The sequence below is a fragment of the Narcine bancroftii genome, chromosome 7 (assembly GCF_036971445.1).
Source record: "Narcine bancroftii isolate sNarBan1 chromosome 7, sNarBan1.hap1, whole genome shotgun sequence".
In the NCBI taxonomy this organism is placed as follows: domain Eukaryota; kingdom Metazoa; phylum Chordata; class Chondrichthyes; order Torpediniformes; family Narcinidae; genus Narcine; species Narcine bancroftii.
Window position 1 is genome coordinate 1,359,915 of NC_091475.1, and position 21,318 is coordinate 1,381,232.

Sequence of the window (21,318 nt, forward strand, 5' to 3'; positions counted from 1 at the left end):
TGTTGTCATTCATTGAGTTCAAAAAAGAAAACTGAGAGATGAAAATGGGGAAAAGGGAAAGGTGGTGGTGAGGAAGCAGATATGAAGTGTAAACAGAGTATGAGATGGCCATGTTGAACCATATGACTATAAATATTAATGGAATACATAACCAAATCAAAAGGAAGAGGCTATTAAATTTACTGAAAAAAGAAAAAATAGATATAGCATTCATGCAGGAAATGCATCTAATTGAAGTGGAACATAATAAATTGAGGAGAGACTGGGTAGGGCACGTAACAGCAGCATCATATAATTCAAAAGCCAGAGATGTTGCTATATTAATCAATAAAAATGTACCAATCAAAATAGAGGAGGAAATAATAGATCCAGCAGGGAGGTATGTAATGATAAAGGGTCAGATATATGCAGAATTCTGGAATTTGGTCAATATATATGCACCTAATGAAGAGGATCACAAGTTTATGCAAGATATTTTTTTTAAGATTGTTGATACGCAGGGGAATATATTGATAGGATGGGATTTTAACCCAAAGGAGGATAAAACTGGACAAAAGACTGGCAAAAAGAACAAAGTAGCCAAATTTATGGTTAAATCAATGCAGGAAATGCAACTTTTGGATATATGGAGGAGGCAACACCCAAAGAAGAAGGAATACTCATATTATTCGAGTAGACATAAAACATAGGATTGATCTGTTCCTGTTGTCAGCCCTTATCCAAGGGAGAGTTAGGAAAACGATAAAAAGCTTGATTGTTATCTGATCACTCACACCTGTTATTAGCAATAGAACTTGAGGACATCCCACCAAGAACATATAGATGGAGATTAAACTCCATGCTACTTAAAAGACAGGAATTTAGAGAATTTATTGAATGCCAAATTAAAATACACTTTGAAATAAATACAGAATCAGTGAAAGACAAATTTATATTATGGGATGCAATGAAAGCCTTCATCAGAGGGGAGATAATAAGTTATGTCACTAAGATGAAAAAGGACTACAATCGAGAAATAGAACAGTTGGAAAGGGAAATAGTAAGTACAGAAAAAGAACTAGCAAGAAGGGTAGATACAACAAAAAGAAGAGAATTGGTGGACAAAAAAAATAAAATATGAAACATTACAAACGTATAAGGTGGAGAAGAACATAATGAAAATAAAGCAGAAATTGAAGGAATATGGAGAAATATCAGGGTACAAGATCAAAGCAAATAGAAGTGAAGCGATGCCAATGAATAATGCGGATTATACAGAGTTTAAAAAAGAATCGCCATTTAAATGGCAAACACAAGCAATCCGATACCTAGGTATTAAATTAGATAATAATTTAGGCCACCTATAGAAGTTAAATTATCAGCCATTAATGAAGAAATTACAGGATGACTTAGAAGATTGGAAAGAATTGCCACTAACACTGATAGGGAGGGTAAATTGCATTAAAATGAATATCTTCCCAAGGATACAATACTTATTTCAATCGTTACCAATTCCCTTAACAGAGAAATTCTTCATTGAATTAAAGAGAATAATAAGGAATTTTTTATGGAAAGGGGGAAACCGAAGATAGCGCTAGATAAATTAACAGAATGGTACAACCAAGGTGGTTTGCAGCTACCAAACTTTAAAATTATTGTAGAGCAGCACAATTAAGATATCTGTCAGATTTTTATCAAACAAGGGAAAAACCAGATTGGACCAGGATAGAGCTAGATAAAATAGGGGAGAAGGTACCAGAACATATACTTTATAAGTGGGATGAAAATCTGGTGCAATATAGAAGTTCACCAGTACTGCACCATGTAGAAAGGAAAAAAACAAATTACCAACGACCAAAATTATTATTGATGCAAAATCAACTAATCCCTTTCACAATAGATAACCTTTCCTTTAGAGAATGGGAGAGAAAAGGAATTAAAAGAATAGAAAATTGTTTTTTGAGAAATAATTTATTATCATTTGAACAAATGAAGTACAAATATGGAATAACTCATGGTACAATGTTTGCATACCACCAACTGAAAACCTACTTAAAGGACAAATTTGGAAGCAAACTGAGATTACCAGAAGGAAGCAGCTTTAAATATGTGATTACAGACACAATGATAACTAAAAGATTTATAACATGTACATCAAGCTGCAAGAGAAAGAAAATGATGAAATAAGCTATAAACCCAAACAAAAGTGAGAAAAAGATCTCAACATAAAGATAAAAAATGAAATATGGGAAAAGTTATCATCTGGAACTATGAAAAATATAATAAACATGAGGTTACGCATGATACAATATAATTGGTTACGCAGGTTATATATCACGCCCCAAAAGTTAAACAAATGGGATCCAACATTATCAGATAGATGTTTTCGCTGTAAGAAAGAAACAGGAACAACAGTACATGCAATTTGGGAATGTGAGAAAGTGAAAAAGTTTTGGGAAGATCTAAATCAGATATTAAATAATATCACAAAAAGCAACATCCCAAAAAATCCAGAGATCTTTCTTCTAAGTAATATAAGAAGTAAAGAATTAGGCCTCAAACTGGATGAAGCGCAAAAAAGATTTATTATGATAACATTAGCTGTAGCAAAAAAATGTATAATGTCAACTTGGAAATCAGAAGAGAGCCTGAGAGTACAGCAATGGAACATGGAAATGAATAAATGTATTCCATTGGAAAAAATAACATATAATTTAAAAAATAAAGTCACATTATTTGAACAAATTTGGGAACCGTGCATGGAACGTAACAGAGAGGGCCTACCGCGGACCTCCACCCCCTAAAATGATAGAATGAGAAGACAAAATGACCTGATCCAGTCTGTAAAAGTAGATGACACCATTTTCTTGTTTATTTTCATTGTGCGATTACATTGTTTAATGGGTTTATTGTATTGTGTATGTTGAACATTTAATGTGTTTGGAGGGGGTGTGAGAAGGAGGGAGGGAAGGGAGGGGGGATAAAAGGGGAGAAAGTGCCACTGTGTATATTCAAGAGGGAAATGTTTGTGTATATTTTGATTAATATGGTTCATAGTGTAAAAAATAATAAAAAATTTTCAAAAAGATGGGTTTGTCCCACTGGGACAGGGAAAAGATGGTAATGAAATAGAACCATGGCTAATGAAACTTGTCAGGCAACTAGTCAAGAGGAAGAAAGAAGCAGGAAACAGGAAGGGCTCATGAGAAGAATATGGTAGCCAGGAGGGGTTTAAGAGAGTTTGAAGGTTTTGGGATGTAGGATTAAGGAGAACCCTAAGGCTTTCTATGTATATATATGAAGAACAGAAGGATGACGAGAATGAAGTGGGGCCACTGAAGGATAAGGGAGGCAATGTGTCTGCAACTGGAGGTAGAGGAGATTGGGTAGATCCTAAATGAACACTTTGCATCAGTATTCACAAAAGGACCTTGATCAGGATGAGGTTGGAGTAGAACAGGCCTGTGGGCTGGACAATGTGGAGATTAAGGAAGAGGAAGTGTTGGATCTTCTTAAAAACATCAAGATTGAGAAGTTCCTGGGACTGGACATGATAAACCCCAGGCTGCTGTGGGAAGTGTGAGAAGAGATGGCTGTGGCAGTAGCTATGATCTTTGAATCCTCTTTGGCAGCATGGGAGGTGCCGGAGGATTGGAGAACAGCAAATGTGGTTGCCTTGTTTAAAAAAGGTCATAGGGAGAATCCTGGGAATTATAGACCGGTGAGCCTTGCATCAGTCGGGTGTAAATTAATGGGGAGGATTCTTAAGGACAGGATCTATGAGCATTTGGAGAAATCCAGTCTACTCAAGGATAGTCAGCCTTTGAGAAGGGAAGGCCGTGCCTCACAGACTAATTGAGTTTTTTGAGGAGGTAACAAAAGAAATTGATGAGAGGTGGGCAGTAGATGGGTCCACATGGATTTTAGCAAGGCTTTTCACAAGGTCCCCATGAGAGACTCATCCAGAAAGTCATAAGTCACGGGATCAGTGGAACCTTGGCTGTGTGGATAAAAAATAGGCTTGTAGGATGAAAGCAGAGAGTAGTAGTGGAAGGAAAGTGTTCTACCTGGAGGTCGGTGACCAGTGGAGTGTCGCAGGGATCTGCTCTGAGACCCCTGCTCTTTGTGATTTTTATAAATGACCTGGATGAAGAGGCGGAAGGATGGGTCAGTAAGTTTGCAGGTGACTTGAAGGTTTGAGAAGTTGTGGATAGAGCTGAAAGTTGTCGAAGATCACAAAAGGATGTAGACAGGATGAAGAGTTGGGCAAAAAACTGGCAGATGGATTTCAATCCGGATAACTGTGAGGTGATGCATTTTGGAAGGACATACCAGAAGGCTGAGTACAGGGTTAATGGTGGGTTACTTAAGAGTATGGTGAACAGAGGGACCTTTGGGTTCAAATCCATACATCCCTCAAAGTCGCCGCACAGGTTGATAGGATAGTTAAGAAGGCCGCTGGGATGCTGGGCTTCATTAATAAGGGGATTGAGTTCAAGAGTAGAGAGGTCCTGTTACAACTCTACAAATCTTTGGTAAGACCACACTTGGAGTATTGTGTTCTGTTCTAGTCACCTCACTATAGGAAGGATGTGGAAGCTATGGAGAGGGGGCAGAGGAGATTTACCAGGATGTTCCCTGGATTGGGAAACAAGTCTTATGAGACCAGGTTAACAGAGCTTGGACTTTTCACTTTGGAGCGTAGAAGGATGAGAGGATACTTGATAGAGAGGTCTACAAGATTATGAGAGGCATAGATAGGGTGGACAGCCAGCACCTGTTTCCCAGGGCAGGATCAGCAAACACCAGAGGACATGTGTACAAAGTGAAGGGAAGGATGTTTAGAAGAGACATCAAGGGTAAGTTTATTTTTACACAGAGTTGTGGGTGCTTGGAATGCCTTACCTAGGATGGTGGTGGAATCTGAAACATTGGAGGCATTTAAGAGACTCTTGGACAGATACATGGATGATTGAGGGTTATAGGGTAGGGAGGGTTTAGTACTGTTTTTAGGAATGGATATATGGGTCAGTACAACATTAAGGACCAAATGGCCTGGCCTGTACTGTGCTGTTCAAATTAAGCTCTTTCGTTTCTGTAGGTAGCAGCAGGTTTGAAGACTGATTTGGAAATCAAGCTTTATGCCATGGCAATTGGTTTGGAGAGTAATAAAGGAGCAGGTTACCTTTGCCATCACGTGGAGATCCAGACTGAAGCAGAAGTATTGTTCCTCCCTATTACTGCAAATATCTTTCAATGTTTTCTCATTCATTGTCTAAGTTAGAGTTAATTATGGATTCAGAGAGAGATAGGATCAATCAATCCTGATGTATCTTTCAAATCCTACAGTCACTATGCAGGAAGCTAGAATGGGCTGCGTTCAAATGATATTTCTAATTAGTTGCAACACGTTGTTTATTTTTACTTTAGGCATGGCTGCAAAGTTTTTGCTTAGCTTTAAGTGGCAATGTTGCTTTCCTGAAACTATTAAACCCCTATCTTTATGATTTTCATGATCTGGTGCTGGGCAGGGCTGAAAAAAACCATATGGAATTAACCATAATATTTCAGATTAAATATTTAGCATGAGCTCATTTGACTACATTTATTCTCATGTCCAATGAATTTTATGTAAATGTTATTAATATTATTCAGTGTAAAGGAAAATAGGTAAAACAGGACTAATTTGCAGAAGCCAAATAACAAATTAATGGCTGTTATTTTGAAATCTGATTAATTCTGTCCCAATTCAATATTTAAGTTCTAATTCTATTGCAGCAGAAAAGGTAGAAATTGTAGCTCAGTATCAGGGGTATCTGAAGGCTGTGGTCTGCTTTTGATGGTGTGGAGGCTGAGCGATAAAACATCACAACCTAAAACATTGAGTGACCATTTCGACTCAAGGATGCTGTCTGATTCACTGGGTTCCTTAGACATATCATTGTTTGCTAGATTCTAGCATCTGCAGTTTTTGTGCGAATTCTGCTTTAGTTTGCCTCAATGTTTTCTGAGTAATCTTGCAAGCTTCTCTAGGCTTAATGATGTTAGTTTTGGTGTAGGAAATACAAGCAGGAATAGGCCATATGGTCCCTGTTCCAGCTCCGCTGACCTATAAGATAATAGCTGATTCTTCTTTTACTTCAGCACCATTTTCCTGCAATGACCCCTGAATTCTTCGATTCATTTAATATCATGAGCTTTCCCTGGCCAAAGAACCACCAGCCATTGAACGATGGGATCCTTCTCACCTTGTCCTGCATGCCTCATCCCTTATTTTGAGACTGTGACCCCAGATTCTAGAAGCCACAAAGAGGTGATATTGCAACTGTGCATCTAGCCTATCTAGTAGATTATATGTTTTATTGCTATTGCCTCAATCTTCCAAAACTATAAGCCATAATTCACTTAACTCTCCCTATGTGACAAGCCCACCATCCCAGGAGCCTTCATTGCACTCCCTCTGTTGTATGTGTATCCTTCCTTCGATGTGGAAATAGCTCCTGCACAGAATATTCCAGATGGAGTCCGGAGAGAGGACAAAGTAATTGGAGCAAGATTCCTCAACTCGTGTGCTCAAATGATCTTGCATTAAAAACCACCGTTCCATCATTAACTAGAACCTTTTCATTATTTGACGGAATCTCATACTGAATGTGGTCAGACAAAGATATTCTAACCTTCACCCAAAATCAAGAGGCTGCTCATTACATATAAAAAATATTATCAATTCCATGCATTGGTTATAGTTGCATCATGAGGAGACTTTTAAGTCCCTTTGATTTATAATGATCTCAATTGGGAATTATCTACTAACAGAACAGAAATTACCCATTGGATCTCAAGCACAGAGATGGAACGGTGGTTTTTAATGCAAGATCATTTGAGCACACTAGTTGAGGAATCTTGCTCCAATTATTTTGTCCTCTCTCCGGACTCCATCTGGAATATTCTGTGCAGGAGCTATTTCCACATCGAAGGAAGGATACACAGATTTAAGTATCTCAAAAACACAGCTCTCACAGGAAGAAGCAGAAAAACAAATCCAAAATGTGATCATAGCCAATGCTTCCAAGCAGAGTGAGATTGGAAACATGTTCATAAATTTCAGTTACTTCTGGATAAAATTTTAAAATCCTTTAGGAAAACAAAGGGAAGATAAATTACAAGCAAAATCAATTTGCATAAAGTGATATCTGAAACCTGAACAACACAAAAAAACATTGTCCTCAACAAAGTTCACCAGTTTTAACAGAATATGTTTACAAGAACAGACCAGAGGAGTTTCCAAAGGATGGGAAAGCAGCAGGAGTACGACTAATCTGTACGGACCCCATCTTTCACATGGACATCATACATTACCCGCAAAGCTCTGATAACAGGTATACATCGAATATAAAATGAGAAAATATTGATTACTCATGAATTCTTGTTTATTTGTAAATGGATTTAGCCAAGATCCACTTAAGAGTCAAACCAGATCCATTAATCTTCCAATTCACTGTCAGAAACTGCATAGCCTTGCTCAGTCAAGCTTCATGTTCACAGATCCATATACCTGTTGACTGTGATACAGAATTCATGTTCATACAGTTCATAAGAATATTTTTACAATGATAACAAACACAAGAATTGTAAGACCTTTCTGATATAAAGAAGGAACTTAGTATTGGGCAGGCCCATCGGGTTCTTGTTGAGAAAGAGTAAAACACGAAAGTCTGCAGACATTGTGATTGAAGTAAAAGCACAAAGTTGGAGAAACTCGGCAGGTCAAATAGAGTCCTTTATATAGCAAAGATAAAGCTCCAGAACCAACATATGTAGGCACCTGTCTACATTTTACTCATACCTTGATCAAGCCCAAAACATTGGTTATAGATCTTTATCTTCACTCTTTGACCTGCTGAATTTATCCAGCATTGTGTTTTTACTGATGTTGGGAAATATTGGATTCATATAGGCAGACTTAGTTATATGTTAAAAGGAAAACAAGTGACGATCAAAAAGAACTAGGAATTCAATCCAAAAATGAATATGGCCTGAAGAGAAAGATGAGAAGGCTGGGTCTTCCTTTGCTGACTTGTCTAAAATCGCAGAGAATTGGAACAGATAGTGAAACACAATTGTGAACAGGCATTTAACATGAATTTCCTGTTGGAAGAATTCCTACATATCACTAATCTTCCACCCACATGAAAATGCCATCAATGGCCTGAACCCTTATTTCCTCATCTATTTACTTTTTTATTAATCAATTCCCATGGATTTTGGGCACTTCCAGATGAGGACTATTAATGGGAATGAGATAGAAGTAATAATAACTGCAAAATAATAAAAATGGTGGCAGAAACTTCCTGCATCTTGATCTTTTCGAAGACATTCTTGGTCTCAGCTTACTCTTCAGTGGAGTATTTCTCCTTATCCTTGGACCCATGGGCAGTGTAGGATTTCTTCTGCTCTTTGAATTTAGGACGCCATTTGGCTTCTCCGACAAGTGCTAGCAAGGCTCACACCACCATAGGCTCAGTTAAAAGAAAAACTAACTCTAAATCTGTAAGAATAATTGGAACCATTTAAAAGGCAAAGAAGATGAAAAAAAAGTTCTCAGCTATAAAGTAATATAAAAACCTATCACACTATTTTATACAAGTTGACCAAAGAGCTATGGTTTCCCGTTGGAAGCTGGCATTCTGGTAGATTCACAGTGGATAATGAACACTCGGACATGATCATTATCCACTCCATGGGTTTGACTCTATGTTCAGGTGTCTATCAGCTGAGAGATCAGGGAGTCAGAGCAGTTGTGAACTAGGCTATTCAATAATTATTTAGGATGCCAATAGTGATTTTTCTTTTTCCTTTGTTTCAGATCCCGTTGGCAACTGCATCCCATGTGAAACTTAAAGATTCTGACTTATGGTGAAACAATTTTCATTCTGATCCAGCTTTCCATTTTTAAGCATTGCCAAATAAGTCAAACTATCTCATGTCATAACGTGATATTTTCTTTTTAAATGGAAAAAATAATGGCTTATTATCTTATATTTTTAATAGTAGATTTGTGGACATTTACTTTATTGTCTAGATCAATAATAAAAGGAACAAACTTTGCTGAAACCCCACTAAAACAGAAAGCTGCAATAATTATTTTTTCCAAGATTCTTTAAAATTAAAAATGTCCCAATTAAATTACATAGAAAATAAAATGAAATTATTTGGCTACCCTAAATGTTTTCAAATTCAATTCATTGTGCTTTATTTTACAGTAAGCCTCACCTTCTTTCCTAATAGGCCTGTTCTTAATCCTGGCCTCAAACATAACCAATTTAAATAACTTTTGTTTTCTTCATCTAATCTTCCATGCTCCTACCCAATTTTTTTCCAGGCATAGATCTATTTCCCACAACCCATCTTCTCACAATATTCAATCATTTACATTTTGGTCTGAATATCATCTGCCATTCATTACAGATCCTTTAACTGCTTCAGTATCAAGAAGTAGTTGGGCAGATGAGTGCAAGAGAAATGAATTACTGGATGCCAGAAACAATGGCTATAAGTTCTTTTTTCTGCAGTATCCTGGCTTGAAACCAGCTAAAGAAATTAAAAGGTTGTGGCGGCACATTCGCTCAGGGCGAACCAGCCCCGCTTGTAACACCATGTGGCGGGGCAGCCCTGGGAAAATGATGCCGTCGAGGGTTTCTTCCTCAGACAAACCTCCTGCCTGCGGCTCACGCCCCAGGCAGCATGGTGACCTCATCACGCACGTGGAGACCGAACCAACGCTGCCCTTAAAGGGGCATGAGCCAGATTCAAATAAAACAGTCGTTAATGACCCTCAATGTGGTGGCTGTGCTTCTTACACTGCTCACACCGCCATAGTGGTGACCCTGATGAGCCCAGACATTTTTCTGGACTCCAGTAACATGGATTTCGCAGAGGTTAACGCTGTCTCCATCAAGCTTCCCCCCTTTTGGACCCACTGCCCGAGAATGCGATTCGAGAAAGCAACATCTCCGCAGACGGCACAATGTTTTACCACGTCGTGAGCATGGTGGACCAAGACACGGCAGTGAGGGTGGATGACCTCATCCACCACCCCCCAGCTGTGGGCAACTACATTTCCCTCAAGAATCTGCTGCTGGGAACTTTCTGGCTCACTCCCCAGCAACAGGCTTCCAGGCTGCTACACCTGGATGGGCTTGGGGACCGTAGTCCCTCGGCACTGATGGACGAGATGCTGGCCCTGGCGGAAGATCACAAGCAAGTTTTCTCTTTCGTCAGATATTCCTGGAGCAGATTCCGGAGGACATCAGTCTGCATCTTACAGATGGGGACTTCTCAGACCCGCGAAAAGCAGCGGCCTGCATGGACGACCTCTGGCAAACAAAGAAGGAGAACGAGACATCCCTCAACCAGGTAACTGCCTGCCTGCTACTCGCAGGCAGCCTCCAAGACCAAGCCACAGGAGAGCCAGTCAACCTGGTGTTTCTACCACCAGCGCTGGGGAGCACAAGCCCGTAAGTGCTGGCAACCCTGCGGGTTTCAGGGAAACGGCTAGGCCAGCTGCCGTTGATTGCTGCAACGGCTGGCCACGTGAACAGCCTCCTTCATGTTACGGACAGATCCATTGGCCGCCACTTCCTGGTGGACACAGGGGCTGAGTTGAGCATCCTCTCCCACATGGCCTTAGAGTCTCGCACCTGATCTCGCCGTTCAACCCTGCAGGCGGCCAAAGGTTCCACCATCAGGACCTATGGCACCCACAGGGCACAGATCCTTGGGAGGGAGAAATTCTACTGGAGATTCGTCCTGCCCTCGGTGGGCATCACGCTGTTGGGGCCCAACTTCCTGAGGGCTCACGGTCTCTTGGTCGACATGAAGGGCAAGAAATTGGTCAACGCCCGCATGTTCCATTCCATACAGTTGGACACAGCAGACGCTTCCAGGCCCGAAATTGCCACCGTAGCTGCCACTAGGGATGTGTTCTTTGACATCCTCCACAGTTCCCCACCATCTTGGAGCCGCGCTTCAACCCCGCCCTGTCCCAGCATGGGGTCTTCCACCACATTGCCACGCAAGGTCCCCCGCTGCACGCTAGGCCCAGACGGCTGCTGCCCGAAAAACTTCAGCAGGCAAAAGAGGAGTTCTCCAGGCTCCAGGAGCTGGGAATAGTCCGGCACTTGGACAGCTCCCGACAGGTACCCGGTGCCCCACATACAGGACTTATCCGCCAACCTGCACGGCGCACAAGTTTTCTCCAAAGTGGACCTCGTGCGAGGATACCATCAGATCCCAGTGCATTCAGATGACGTGGACAAGATGGCCATCATCACCTCCTTCAACCTCTTCAAGTTCCTCCGCGTGCCCTTCAGTCTAAAGAACGCGAACCAAACATTCCAGCGCCTCATGGACGCAGTGGGAAAGGATTTGGACTTTGTGTTCATCTACTTGGATGATATACTGATGGCCAGTCTCAACCGCGAAGAGCACAAGGCCCATCTCCACACCCTCTTTACCCATCTGGTGGATTTTGGCCTCAGAGTCAGCGCGGCCAATGCCGGTTTGGCAGAGGGTCCCTCCAGTTCTTGGGGCATACCATTTTGGTGGCTGGGGCCACCCTAGTGCCGGAGAAGGTGGTGGCTGTCCAACACTTCCCCAAACCCTCCACCCTGAAAGGCCTGCAGGAGTTGGTGGGGATGGTGAATTTTTACCATCGGTTCATCCCCGGGGCCGCTCACACCATGCGTCCATTGTCGCGCTCATGGCCACCAATGAAAAAACCCTGGCCTGGCCAGAAGAGGAGGACAATGCATTTGTGACAACAAAGGAGGCTCTGGCCAGCGCAACACTGCTGGTACATCCACGACCGGAGGCGCACATGGCACTCTCCGTGGACACCTCAGCTACAGCAGTGGGGTGTCCTGGAACAGTGGCTCAATGAACAATGGCGCCCGCTGGTATTTTTCAGCAAACAGCTGTGCCAACCGGAGCTCAAGTACAGCGCCTTCAACCGGGAGCTCTTGGCACTGTACCTGGCCATCTGCCATTTTCGCTACTTTCTGGAGGGCAGTTTTCACGGTTCACAAGCCCCTCACCCAGGCATTGGCGATGGCCAAGGACCCGTGGTCTGCCAAACAGCGCCACTTCTCATATGTGTCGGAGTTCACTACCGACATCCGGCACAGGGCCGGCAAGGGCAATGTGGTGGCAGACGCACTCTCACGCCCAGCCATCAACACTCTCGCCCCTGGCCTGGACTACGCTCAACTGGCTCAGTGAAGTGCCAGTTGATGGAGTAGACAAAGATGATGTGGTCAAAAAATAATCATGGCTTTTATTAGCAGAAACTCATGGTACAATAATGACGGACAATAGGTTATATCCAAGTTACAGTTATATCCAAGGGGAGTGTCCTTAACAGTAGATGTTAAGCCAATGTTAGTACAGCAAGGCTTGCCAGAGGGGAGACAGGCAGCTTGGCAGACATTCACCACAGTCTCCCCCCGGCAGAAGAAGGGTTAAAATCAAAAGGACAGCTGCTAGAAAAGACTGAAGCAAGCGATACATGGACATCATGTTTGCCCTTGAGAATACTGTAACAGCCAAAATATCCCAGTATCTAGCAAGCAATTGAAATATAATGAGATGTTTTATGAATATGTCAACCTATCAGGTTGTTTGCGAATTCTGATGCTTCGTCTCAAAACAGGTGGCTCCTTTGCAACCTTGGGAACTGGTACAGGTCCTGGGTCTGTCGTGTGGGAAGGACTGACTTCTGGACTCGCTCCAGAATCGCCAGCATGAGGCAGTGGAGCTTCAGCATGGCCATCTGAAAGCTAGTCCAACCTCTCAGGCTCACTCTGAGTAGGGGTGCGAGGAAGAGGCGAACCAGGCTGTGGGGCGGGCGTACCCAAGGTCCTGATTTCCGGGGTGGGTGGTATAGTCCTCTGGGGTGACTCGATGGACGACTGTTCTAGTGACTGCTGCTGCGTTCCTTGTTGATCCGCGTTGTTCACACATCTGGCGAGATCCCTGGTGGCCACCGAGTCTTCTCTTCCATCTGGGAATGTGATGAAAGCGTACTGAGGGTTCGCGTGCCTCAACTCCACTTGATCCACCAGTGGATCCGCTTTGTGGGGTCTGCAGTGCTTCCGGAGGAGAACAGGTCCCGGTGTCATCATCCATTTAGGCAGCTCTGTGCCCGTCGTGGCTTTTCTTGTGAAAGAAAAGATACAGTCATGTGGGGTCATGTTAGTGGCAGTACACAACAAAGAACGTATAGAGTGTAGGGCTTCTGGCAACACTTCTTGCCATCTAGTAACAGGCAGGTCTTTTCCTTTTAAAGTCAAGAGGACCGTTTTCCAGATAGTGGCATTTTCCCTTTCGACTTGTCCATTCCTCCTGGGATTGTAACTTGTAGTGCGGCTGGTAGCAATCCCTCTCTCGTGCAGGTACTGCTGTACTTCTGCGCTCATGAATGCAGCTCCCCTGTCTGTGTGTATATAGTTCAGGTACCCAAATATGCTGAAGATGGGTTGGAGGCATTTTATAACAGTGGCTGTAGATACATCAGAACACGGGATTGCGAAGGGGAAATGGGAATATTCATCTATTACGTTTAGGAAATAGACATTTCTATTATTGGACAGGAGCGGGCCTTTAAAATCGAGGCTGAGGCGCTCAAAAGGTTTGGTTGCTTTTATCAGGGTGGCTTCACTGCCCTCACTTCCTTTACTGAAAATGGGAGGTTTTGGGTTTTAATGAAGTGAAACAGTCTAGCGACCCCCAGGTGGCCCAGCTCATTGTGTAAGTTCTGCAACTGGGACGTGTGGTTAAGGATGGCACAAGTGCCTCTGGACAGTGCGTCCAGGGGCTCGTTGAGTCTCCCGGGGCGGTATAGAATGTTGTAGTTAAATGTAGACACTTCTATCTGCCAGCGCAGGATTTTGTCATTCTTAATTCTCCCCCTGTTCTGGTTATCATACATAAAAGCCACAGACCGTTGGTCCGTGACGAGGGTGAAGTGTTTGCACACCAGATAATGTCGCCAGTGCCTTATTGCTTCCATAATGGCTAGGGCCTGTTTCTCTACTGCTGAGTGTCTTACTTCTGACCCCTGTAGGGTTCGCGTGAAAAAGCCATCTTGGTTTAGGTTGGCTGCCAGAGCCACATCGGATGCATCCGTTTCTACTTGAAACGGGATCGACTCATCTATGGACGACATGGTAGCTTTAGTGATATGGTCTCTAATGTCCCTGAATGCTCTGGTGGCTGCTGGGCACAGTGGGAAAACTGAGGCTTTTATAAGTAGGCGGGCCCTGTCGGCGTAGTTGGGGATCCATTGGGTGTAGTAAGCGAACAGTCCCAAACACCTTTTTAGTGCTTTCAGCGTGTGTGGCACTGGGAGGTCTAGGAGAGGGTGCATACGGGCTGATTTCCCCATTCTGCACTATGTAGCCTAGGATTGGCAACTTCCTAGCATTAAAGACGCATTTGTCCCTGTTATATGTTAGGTTCCTTTCCTCGGCTGCCTGGAAGAAACGTTTTAAATTCGTGTCATGATCGTCCTGAGTGTGGCCACAGATTGTCACGTTGTCTAAGTAGGGGAACATCGCTTTCAGTTGGAACTCATCTACTATTCAGTCCATTTCTCTCCAAAACAGGGACACTCCATTGGTGACACCAAAGGGAAGTCGCAAAAATTGATACAGCCTAACGTCTGCCTCAAATGCCATGTAAGTGCGATCACTGTTTCTAATGGGCAGATGGTGGTATGCTGCCTTCAGGTCTATGGTGGAGAACACCTTATACTGCACAATGTTGTTGACCATGTCTGCTATGCGTGGCAGGGGGTAGGCATCTAGTTGTGTAAATTTGTTGATTGTCTGACTGTAATCCACTACCATGTGCAGTTTTTCTCCTGACTTTACTACAACCACCTGGGCTCTCCAGGGGCTGGTGCTCTGCTCTATGATGCCCTCCTGTAGTAGCCTGCGGACCTCTATCCTAATGAAAGCTCTGTCCCTCAGGCTGTACCTCCTGCTGTTTGTGGCTATTGGTGTGCATTCTGGGGTCAGGTGTGTGAACAGCGGAGGGGGTTCTATGTTCAGGACAGACAGGGTGCAGTGTTGTTTCTTCGTAAGGCGTAGTGGGGGGTGAGGCCCGTTGTGCACTATTGTAATACTTTCTAACTGGCACTGAAAATCTAACCCCAATAGTACCGGGGCACAGAGGTGAGGGAGTACTAGTAATTTGAACCCTTCGTATTTTGTGCCCTGGATTTCTAGAGTGACGCTGCAAAACTGTTTTACCTCAGCCACAAGGCTGCTGGCTGCTAACAGGATCTGGTGCTCACTTTGGCGTGTGGGGAGGGCAAGGTGGTTGACTAACCCCTGGTCAATAAAACCCTCAGTGCTTCCACTATCTATTAAGCAATTTACCCTCACATTATTAATTTTGATGCCCACAGTGGCGTCAGATAAATTGTGTGGACTCACCTGATTCATGCGTAGGGAACCAAGTTTGGCGTGTCCTTCGTGTCCTTCCATCCGATAGTACTCGGTGTCATATTCATCTCCTGAAGACTGTGTCCTCTGCTTTGTAGCATTTGTCCAAGATCGCCGGCTGCACATGGCATTCTTCTTCTTGTTTGTGGAGAAAGAAGAGCTTTCCTGCCTCTCATTACCATGAAAATGGGCCTTGGCTGTGGTCTTGGGGCATCTGCAGACTTTTGCATAATGCCCATGTTTTCCACAGTTTGAACAGACATTTTCTCTAGCAGGACAGAGGGCTCTGGGGTGCTTTCTTTGTCCACAGAAAAAGCACTTGGCACCCTCAAGGTGCTGCAGCTGTGAATTCCTGTGAGGCAGCAAACTTTTCTTTCGTGGGGCTAGAGAGTCCAGCAGTGTGACGTTGTCCAAGCCACAGGGTCCTGTGGGTACTCCTCCAATTCTTTCTTGGTGCTTTCTAAAGCTTCTGCAATAGTCTCTGCCTCATCAACCCCCACCATTCCTTTCTCCAGCAATCAACTTCTCATCTCAGTGGACCGTATGCCCGCATCAATTCTGTCCCTAATAAGTTCCTCCGCATACTCTTGAGCTGATACTGCTTTAAAGTTGCAGCCTCTCGCCAGGTCTTTCAGAGAGAGTATAAAGTCTCTGGCAGACTCCCCTACTTGTTGTGACCTGGTCATGAGTCTGTACCAGGAGTGGAGTTCACTATGCCCCTTACTGTTTTCTTTCTTTGGCTTGGCTTCGCGGACGAAGATTTATGGAGGGGGTAAAAGTCCACGTCAGCTGCAGGCTCGTTTGTGGCTGACAAATCCGATGCGGGACAGGCAGACACGGTTGCAGCGGCTGCAGGGGAAAATTGGTTGGTTGGGGTTGGGTGTTGGGTTTTTCCTCCTTTGCCTTTTGTCAGTGAGGTGGGCTCTGCGGTCTTCTTCAAAGGAGGTTGCTGCCCGCCAAACTGTGAGGCGCCAAGATGCACGGTTTGAGGCGATATCAGCCCACTGGCGGTGGTCAACGTGGCAGTCACCAAGAGATTTCTTTAGGCAGTCCTTGTACCTTTTCTTTGGTGCACCTCTGTCACGGTGGCCAGTGGAGAGCTCGCCATATAACACGATCTTGGGAAGGCGATGGACTTCCATTCTGGAGACGTGACCCACCCAGCGCAGCTGGATCTTCAGCAGCGTGGACTCGATGCTGTCGACCTCTGCCATCTCGAGTACTTCGACGTTAGGGATGAAAGCGCTCCAATGGATGTTGAGGATGGAGCGGAGACAACGCTGGTGGAAGCGTTCTAGGAGCCGTAGGTGATTCGGAGCCGAACAGGAGTGTGGGTATGACAACGGCTCTGTATACGCTTATCTTTGTGAGGTTTTTCAGTTGGTTGTTTTTCCAGACTCTTTTGTGTAGTCTTCCAAAGGCGCTATTTGCCTTGGCGAGTCTGTTGTCTATCTCGTTGTCGATCCTTGCATCTGATGAAATGGTGCAGCCGAGATAGGTAAACTGGTTGACCGTTTTGAGTTTTGTGTGCCCGATGGAGATGTGGGGGGGGGGCTGGTAGTCATGGTGGGGAGCTGGCTGATGGAGGACCTCAGTTTTCTTCAGGCTGACTTCCAGGCCAAACATTTTGGCAGTTTCCGCAAAGCAGGACGTCAAGCGCTGAAGAGCTGGCTCTGAATGGGCAACTAAAGCGGCCCATTCAGAGCCAGCTCTTCAGCGCTTGACGTCCTGCTTTGCGGAAACTGCCGCTTTAGTTGCCCTTACTGTAATGCCTCTGTAAAATGCTCATTGCCTCTTGGTAGGTCCCGGCATCCTGTGTAAGGGAGTAAGGGTGGTCTCCTAGCTGGGCTAACAGCAGCATTAATAGCTCTTTATCTGATGCCTCAGCACCTTCCACGTAACTCAGAAAGTATCTCTGCCAGCGGCCGAAGTGCATGCCGGCTCCAGCCTGTCTGGTCGCAGCACATGGCTAAGCCGCAGTTTCTGGTCCCGTAGGTGTAGCAAGGGTGGACCCTGGGGTACTGAGAGCTGCTGGTAGAGCCTCTGTGGGGCTTGTGTCTGCTGGAGGAGTAACCTGGGTGCTTGGGGTTGTTGGCTGAGTCTCTGGCTTTGGGACATTTGCAGCGGACTTAGCTATCATATTAGTTTATTAAATTGAACTAACAATAACCACACCAGCAATGTAAGTATAAGACAGCTTGAATAAACTAATATGTACACCAAGAGGTCTTGTCTCTCTGCAAGACAAACCTGGAAGGCTAGATTGTAGCTCTGGATTGCTTTATAGACAAGGTCACCAGGATGACCCCTGGTGACTTACTGGTGTAATTACATATCACCATACAGTCGAGGCAAGATCTCTTAGGGGTACAGTGTCAGCACTCCTGTCTGGGAATTTAACATGAGCGTAAATGGGGTTAGTATGCAGTAGCTGAACTGGTCGGACTAGGGGGTCTGTTTTACGCGCCCGAGCAGCACGGTTCCAGGCTCAGATAAACAGGCTGGCCAATCCATCATGGTTCCTGAATCCTAGGGAAGGCAAACATGCGTTCATGAAGTGTTTGATTTGTTGCAGTACACAATAATGACCGAATAGAATGTAGCGCCTCAGGCAGCACCTCCTGCCACCGGGTAACAGGGTAACCATGTGTTTTTAAAGCAAGATTAACAGTCTTCCAGACTGTAGCATTAGCCCTTTCAACCTGCCCATTGCCCTGCAGGTTGTAGGTCGTGGTACGGCTGGTAGCAATCCCCTTTCGTAGCAGGGCTCGCTGCAGTTCAGCCCTCATGAATGCCGAGCCTCTATCGGTATGAATGTAATTGGGAAAATCAAAAATGCTGAAAATTCTGTCAAGTGACTTAATGACAGACGCTGACGAGATGACAGGGCAGGATTTCGCTAAGGGAAACCTGGAATATTCGTCAATTACAGTAAGGAAATATACATTTTTGTTGTATGAAGGTAACGGCCCTTTAAAATCTAAGCTAATTCTCTGGAGCTTTGAAGTATTGCGGTTTGCATTCTGCGCAAACGGGACAGCTTTTAGTCAGTTTCCTGACTTCTTCCAGAGAGTAAGGAAGGTTGTTAGACCTTATGCAGTGGAAGAATGTCATGACCCCTGGGGGGCACAGTCTGCCATGGATCTCTTTTAGCCCCTCCCGCTGAGCACCAGCAGCAGATCATGACAATGGGTCAGAGGGATCGTTTAACCTGCCCGGTCTGGACTGGATCTCATAATTATAAATTGAGGGTTATATTCCCCAGCGTGCCATCTTATCATTCTTGAATTTACTTTTGTTCTTAGTACTGAACATGTAGACTACAGATTTCTGATCAGTGACAAGAGTAAATTTTCTGCCAGCTAGAAAGTGTCTCCAGTAGCAAACAGCTTCAATAATAGCCTGGGCTTCTTTTTCAACGGCAGGATGTTTATGTTCAGGACTGCGTAATGTGCGGGAGAAGAATGCCACTGGTCTGCCCTTTTGATTAAGGGTTCCTGCCAAGGCACAATCTGAGGCATCAGTTTCCACTTGGAATGGGACGTCCTCGTCAATGGACGAGAGTGCAGCTTTGGCAATATCAGCTTTAATTTTCTCAAAAGCCTTCAAGGCCATTGGAGAGAGAGGAAAAGATTTAGTGTCAAACAGAGGGTGTGCCTTCATGGTGTAGTCCTGAACCCATTTGCAGTAGTAGGAAAAGAATCCCATACATCTTTTAAGGGCTTTTGCTGAGTTTGAGGGTGGTAACCTCTTAAGGGGGGGGCCATTCTTTCCTGGACGGGGCAGATTTCGCCCTTGCGGACAATGTAGCCCAGAATGGGCTCTGTCGCGTTGAACACACATTTGCCCTCGTTAATGTAAGGTTGAGTTCTTTAGCTGTTGCTAAAAATTTATTTAAGTTGTTGTCGTGCTCGGCCTGTGTTTTCCCACAGATAGTGACATTATCCAGATAGGGAAACGTACCCTGTAACTCATACGTCCTAACAATCTTATCCATTTCCCTCTGAAACACTGACACACCATTAGTGACTCCAAAAGGTACCCTTTTAAACTGATATAACCCCCCCCCCCCCCCCCATCAGCCTCAAAGGTTCCTTAGGCTCTTTCCTTTTTTTAATGGGGATTTGGTGGTAAGCTGCTTTGAGGTCGATAGTGGAGTACACTTTGTATTGCGCTGTCTAATTAACCATTTCATTGATGTGTGGCAGGGTGTAGAGATCCAGGTTAGTGTAAGGGTTGATTGTCTGGCTGTAGTCAATAGCCAGTTGTTTCTTAGTGTGATTTTTCACAACTACCACCTGGGCTTGCCACGGACTCTTACTGGGTTCAATTACTCCCTCTTTAAGCAATCTCTGGGTCTCAGCTTTAATAAACTCACGATCCTCTTTGCTGTAAGAACAGCTCTTAGTGGCAATCGGCCGACACTCAGGGGATAAATCACTGAAAAGGGGGGGAGCTTTGATCTTTAATGTGGACAGACCGCAGTAACTAGCACGGGGGATGGTAAGTGTGGGTAGTGGCCCATCGAAATTTAACACTACACTTTTCATCTGAGATTGAATATCCAACCCTAGTACCACGGGTGCAGAGCTCCAGCACGATAAAGAGGCACACATCAGCCAGGCAATGTCCCTGCAAATTTAAAGTAACTTTACACTTGCCCCATACAGTTTTTGTAAGTTCACTAACAAGCCATCGATATCTTTCGGTTCGCTGGATATCTCTGCAAATTTAAGGCTCTGGCAACTCTCTTGTGAATGTAGCTGTCAGCACTCCCCAAGTCTATTAGACAATCAAAAGTCTCACCATAGTCCTTCATAGTCGACCGTTCCAGTCCATAACAGCCCCCAAAGTTTGGAGTCAATTGAGCTCAATCTCACACCGCCGTCACTTGAAGTCAATTCAGCCTGCTCGTCTGAAGATTCCCCCTTTTCCCAGTTGTCTTTCATTCCTGCAGCTCCAGGATGCATTTTCTTGCTGCTTCTTTTCTTCTTCTTATCAGTGGGAGTACTTTTTGCCTTACGTGCTTCAGCGAAGTGGCCAAGTTTCCCACAATAGCTGCAGGTAGCAAATCGAGCCGGGCCCTTCTGTCTGGGGTGCCAGCTCTTATCACAGAAGTAGCATTTTTCAGGTGTTCACCTTTTTCTTTCCTTTGGGGTTCCAGCACTCCTGGATGTTTCCTTTTTTGTTTCTAGCATTTCACTAGCATTTCACTGGATTGTGTTTTGGCTAGAGTGACTGCCTGGTCGGCTCCGTCTCCAGCAGCCTCTGTCGGATGTAACTGGAGTCAATCCCGTTGACTAAAGCATCCAGCTTCAAGGCATTGCAGTGTTGTTGCACATTGACTGCCCTTGTATTGCGCGTCAAAAGAACCAAAGACTCGTTGATCCAAACCAAGGCTTTTAATAACTAAAAGACTGGAGCATATCACAAGTAGGTCGACCAGTCCAGAATGACCTGGTCTGGCTAGGAGCCATCCTTTAAGACCTGCCAGTAGGTGTGGCTACACTCTCAGCCAATCACAGTCATCCTACACGACCATCTGTACATATGTACATATTCTTCTTTGGCTTGGCTTCGCGTATGAAGATTTATGGAGGAGTAATGTGTGTGTATATATATATATATATATATATACATATACATATATACAATGTGTATATATATACAGAGGTCGACAGCATCGAGTCCACGCTGCTGAAGATCCAGCTGCGCTGGATGGGTCACGTCTCCAGAATGGAGGACCATCGCCTTCCCAAGATCGTGTTATATGGCGAGCTCTCCACTGGCCACCGTGACAGAGGTGCACCAAAGAAAAGGTACAAGGACTGCC

The 21,318-nt window shown here is 44.4% G+C and overlaps 1 protein-coding gene and 2 long non-coding RNA genes across 13 annotated transcripts in view; 1 reads left to right on the plus strand and 2 right to left on the minus strand.

Moving 5' to 3' along the window:
• Positions 1–9,205, plus strand: part of spag17 (sperm associated antigen 17) — a 221,117-nt gene extending 211,912 nt beyond the window's left edge. For all 11 annotated transcript variants that reach the window (XM_069888414.1, XM_069888412.1, XM_069888421.1 and 8 more), the window contains 3 exons: positions 5,081–5,225; positions 7,220–7,358; positions 8,846–9,205. In XM_069888414.1, coding sequence (XP_069744515.1) covers positions 5,081–5,225; positions 7,220–7,358; positions 8,846–8,873 — 312 coding nt within the window. In that variant the 3' untranslated portion in view covers positions 8,874–9,205. The remainder of the gene's footprint in view (positions 1–5,080; positions 5,226–7,219; positions 7,359–8,845) is intronic.
• LOC138738370 (uncharacterized) lies at positions 7,392–21,247 on the minus strand. Its single transcript, XR_011341513.1, has 2 exons — positions 20,292–21,247; positions 7,392–7,541 (listed from the first exon to the last, which is right to left on the minus strand). It is a non-coding gene; the product is annotated as an uncharacterized lncRNA (long non-coding RNA).
• On the minus strand, positions 12,294–17,126 carry LOC138738365 (uncharacterized). Its single transcript, XR_011341511.1, has 2 exons — positions 15,477–17,126; positions 12,294–13,194 (listed from the first exon to the last, which is right to left on the minus strand). It is a non-coding gene; the product is annotated as an uncharacterized lncRNA (long non-coding RNA).
• Positions 21,248–21,318: the final 71 nt, after the last annotated feature.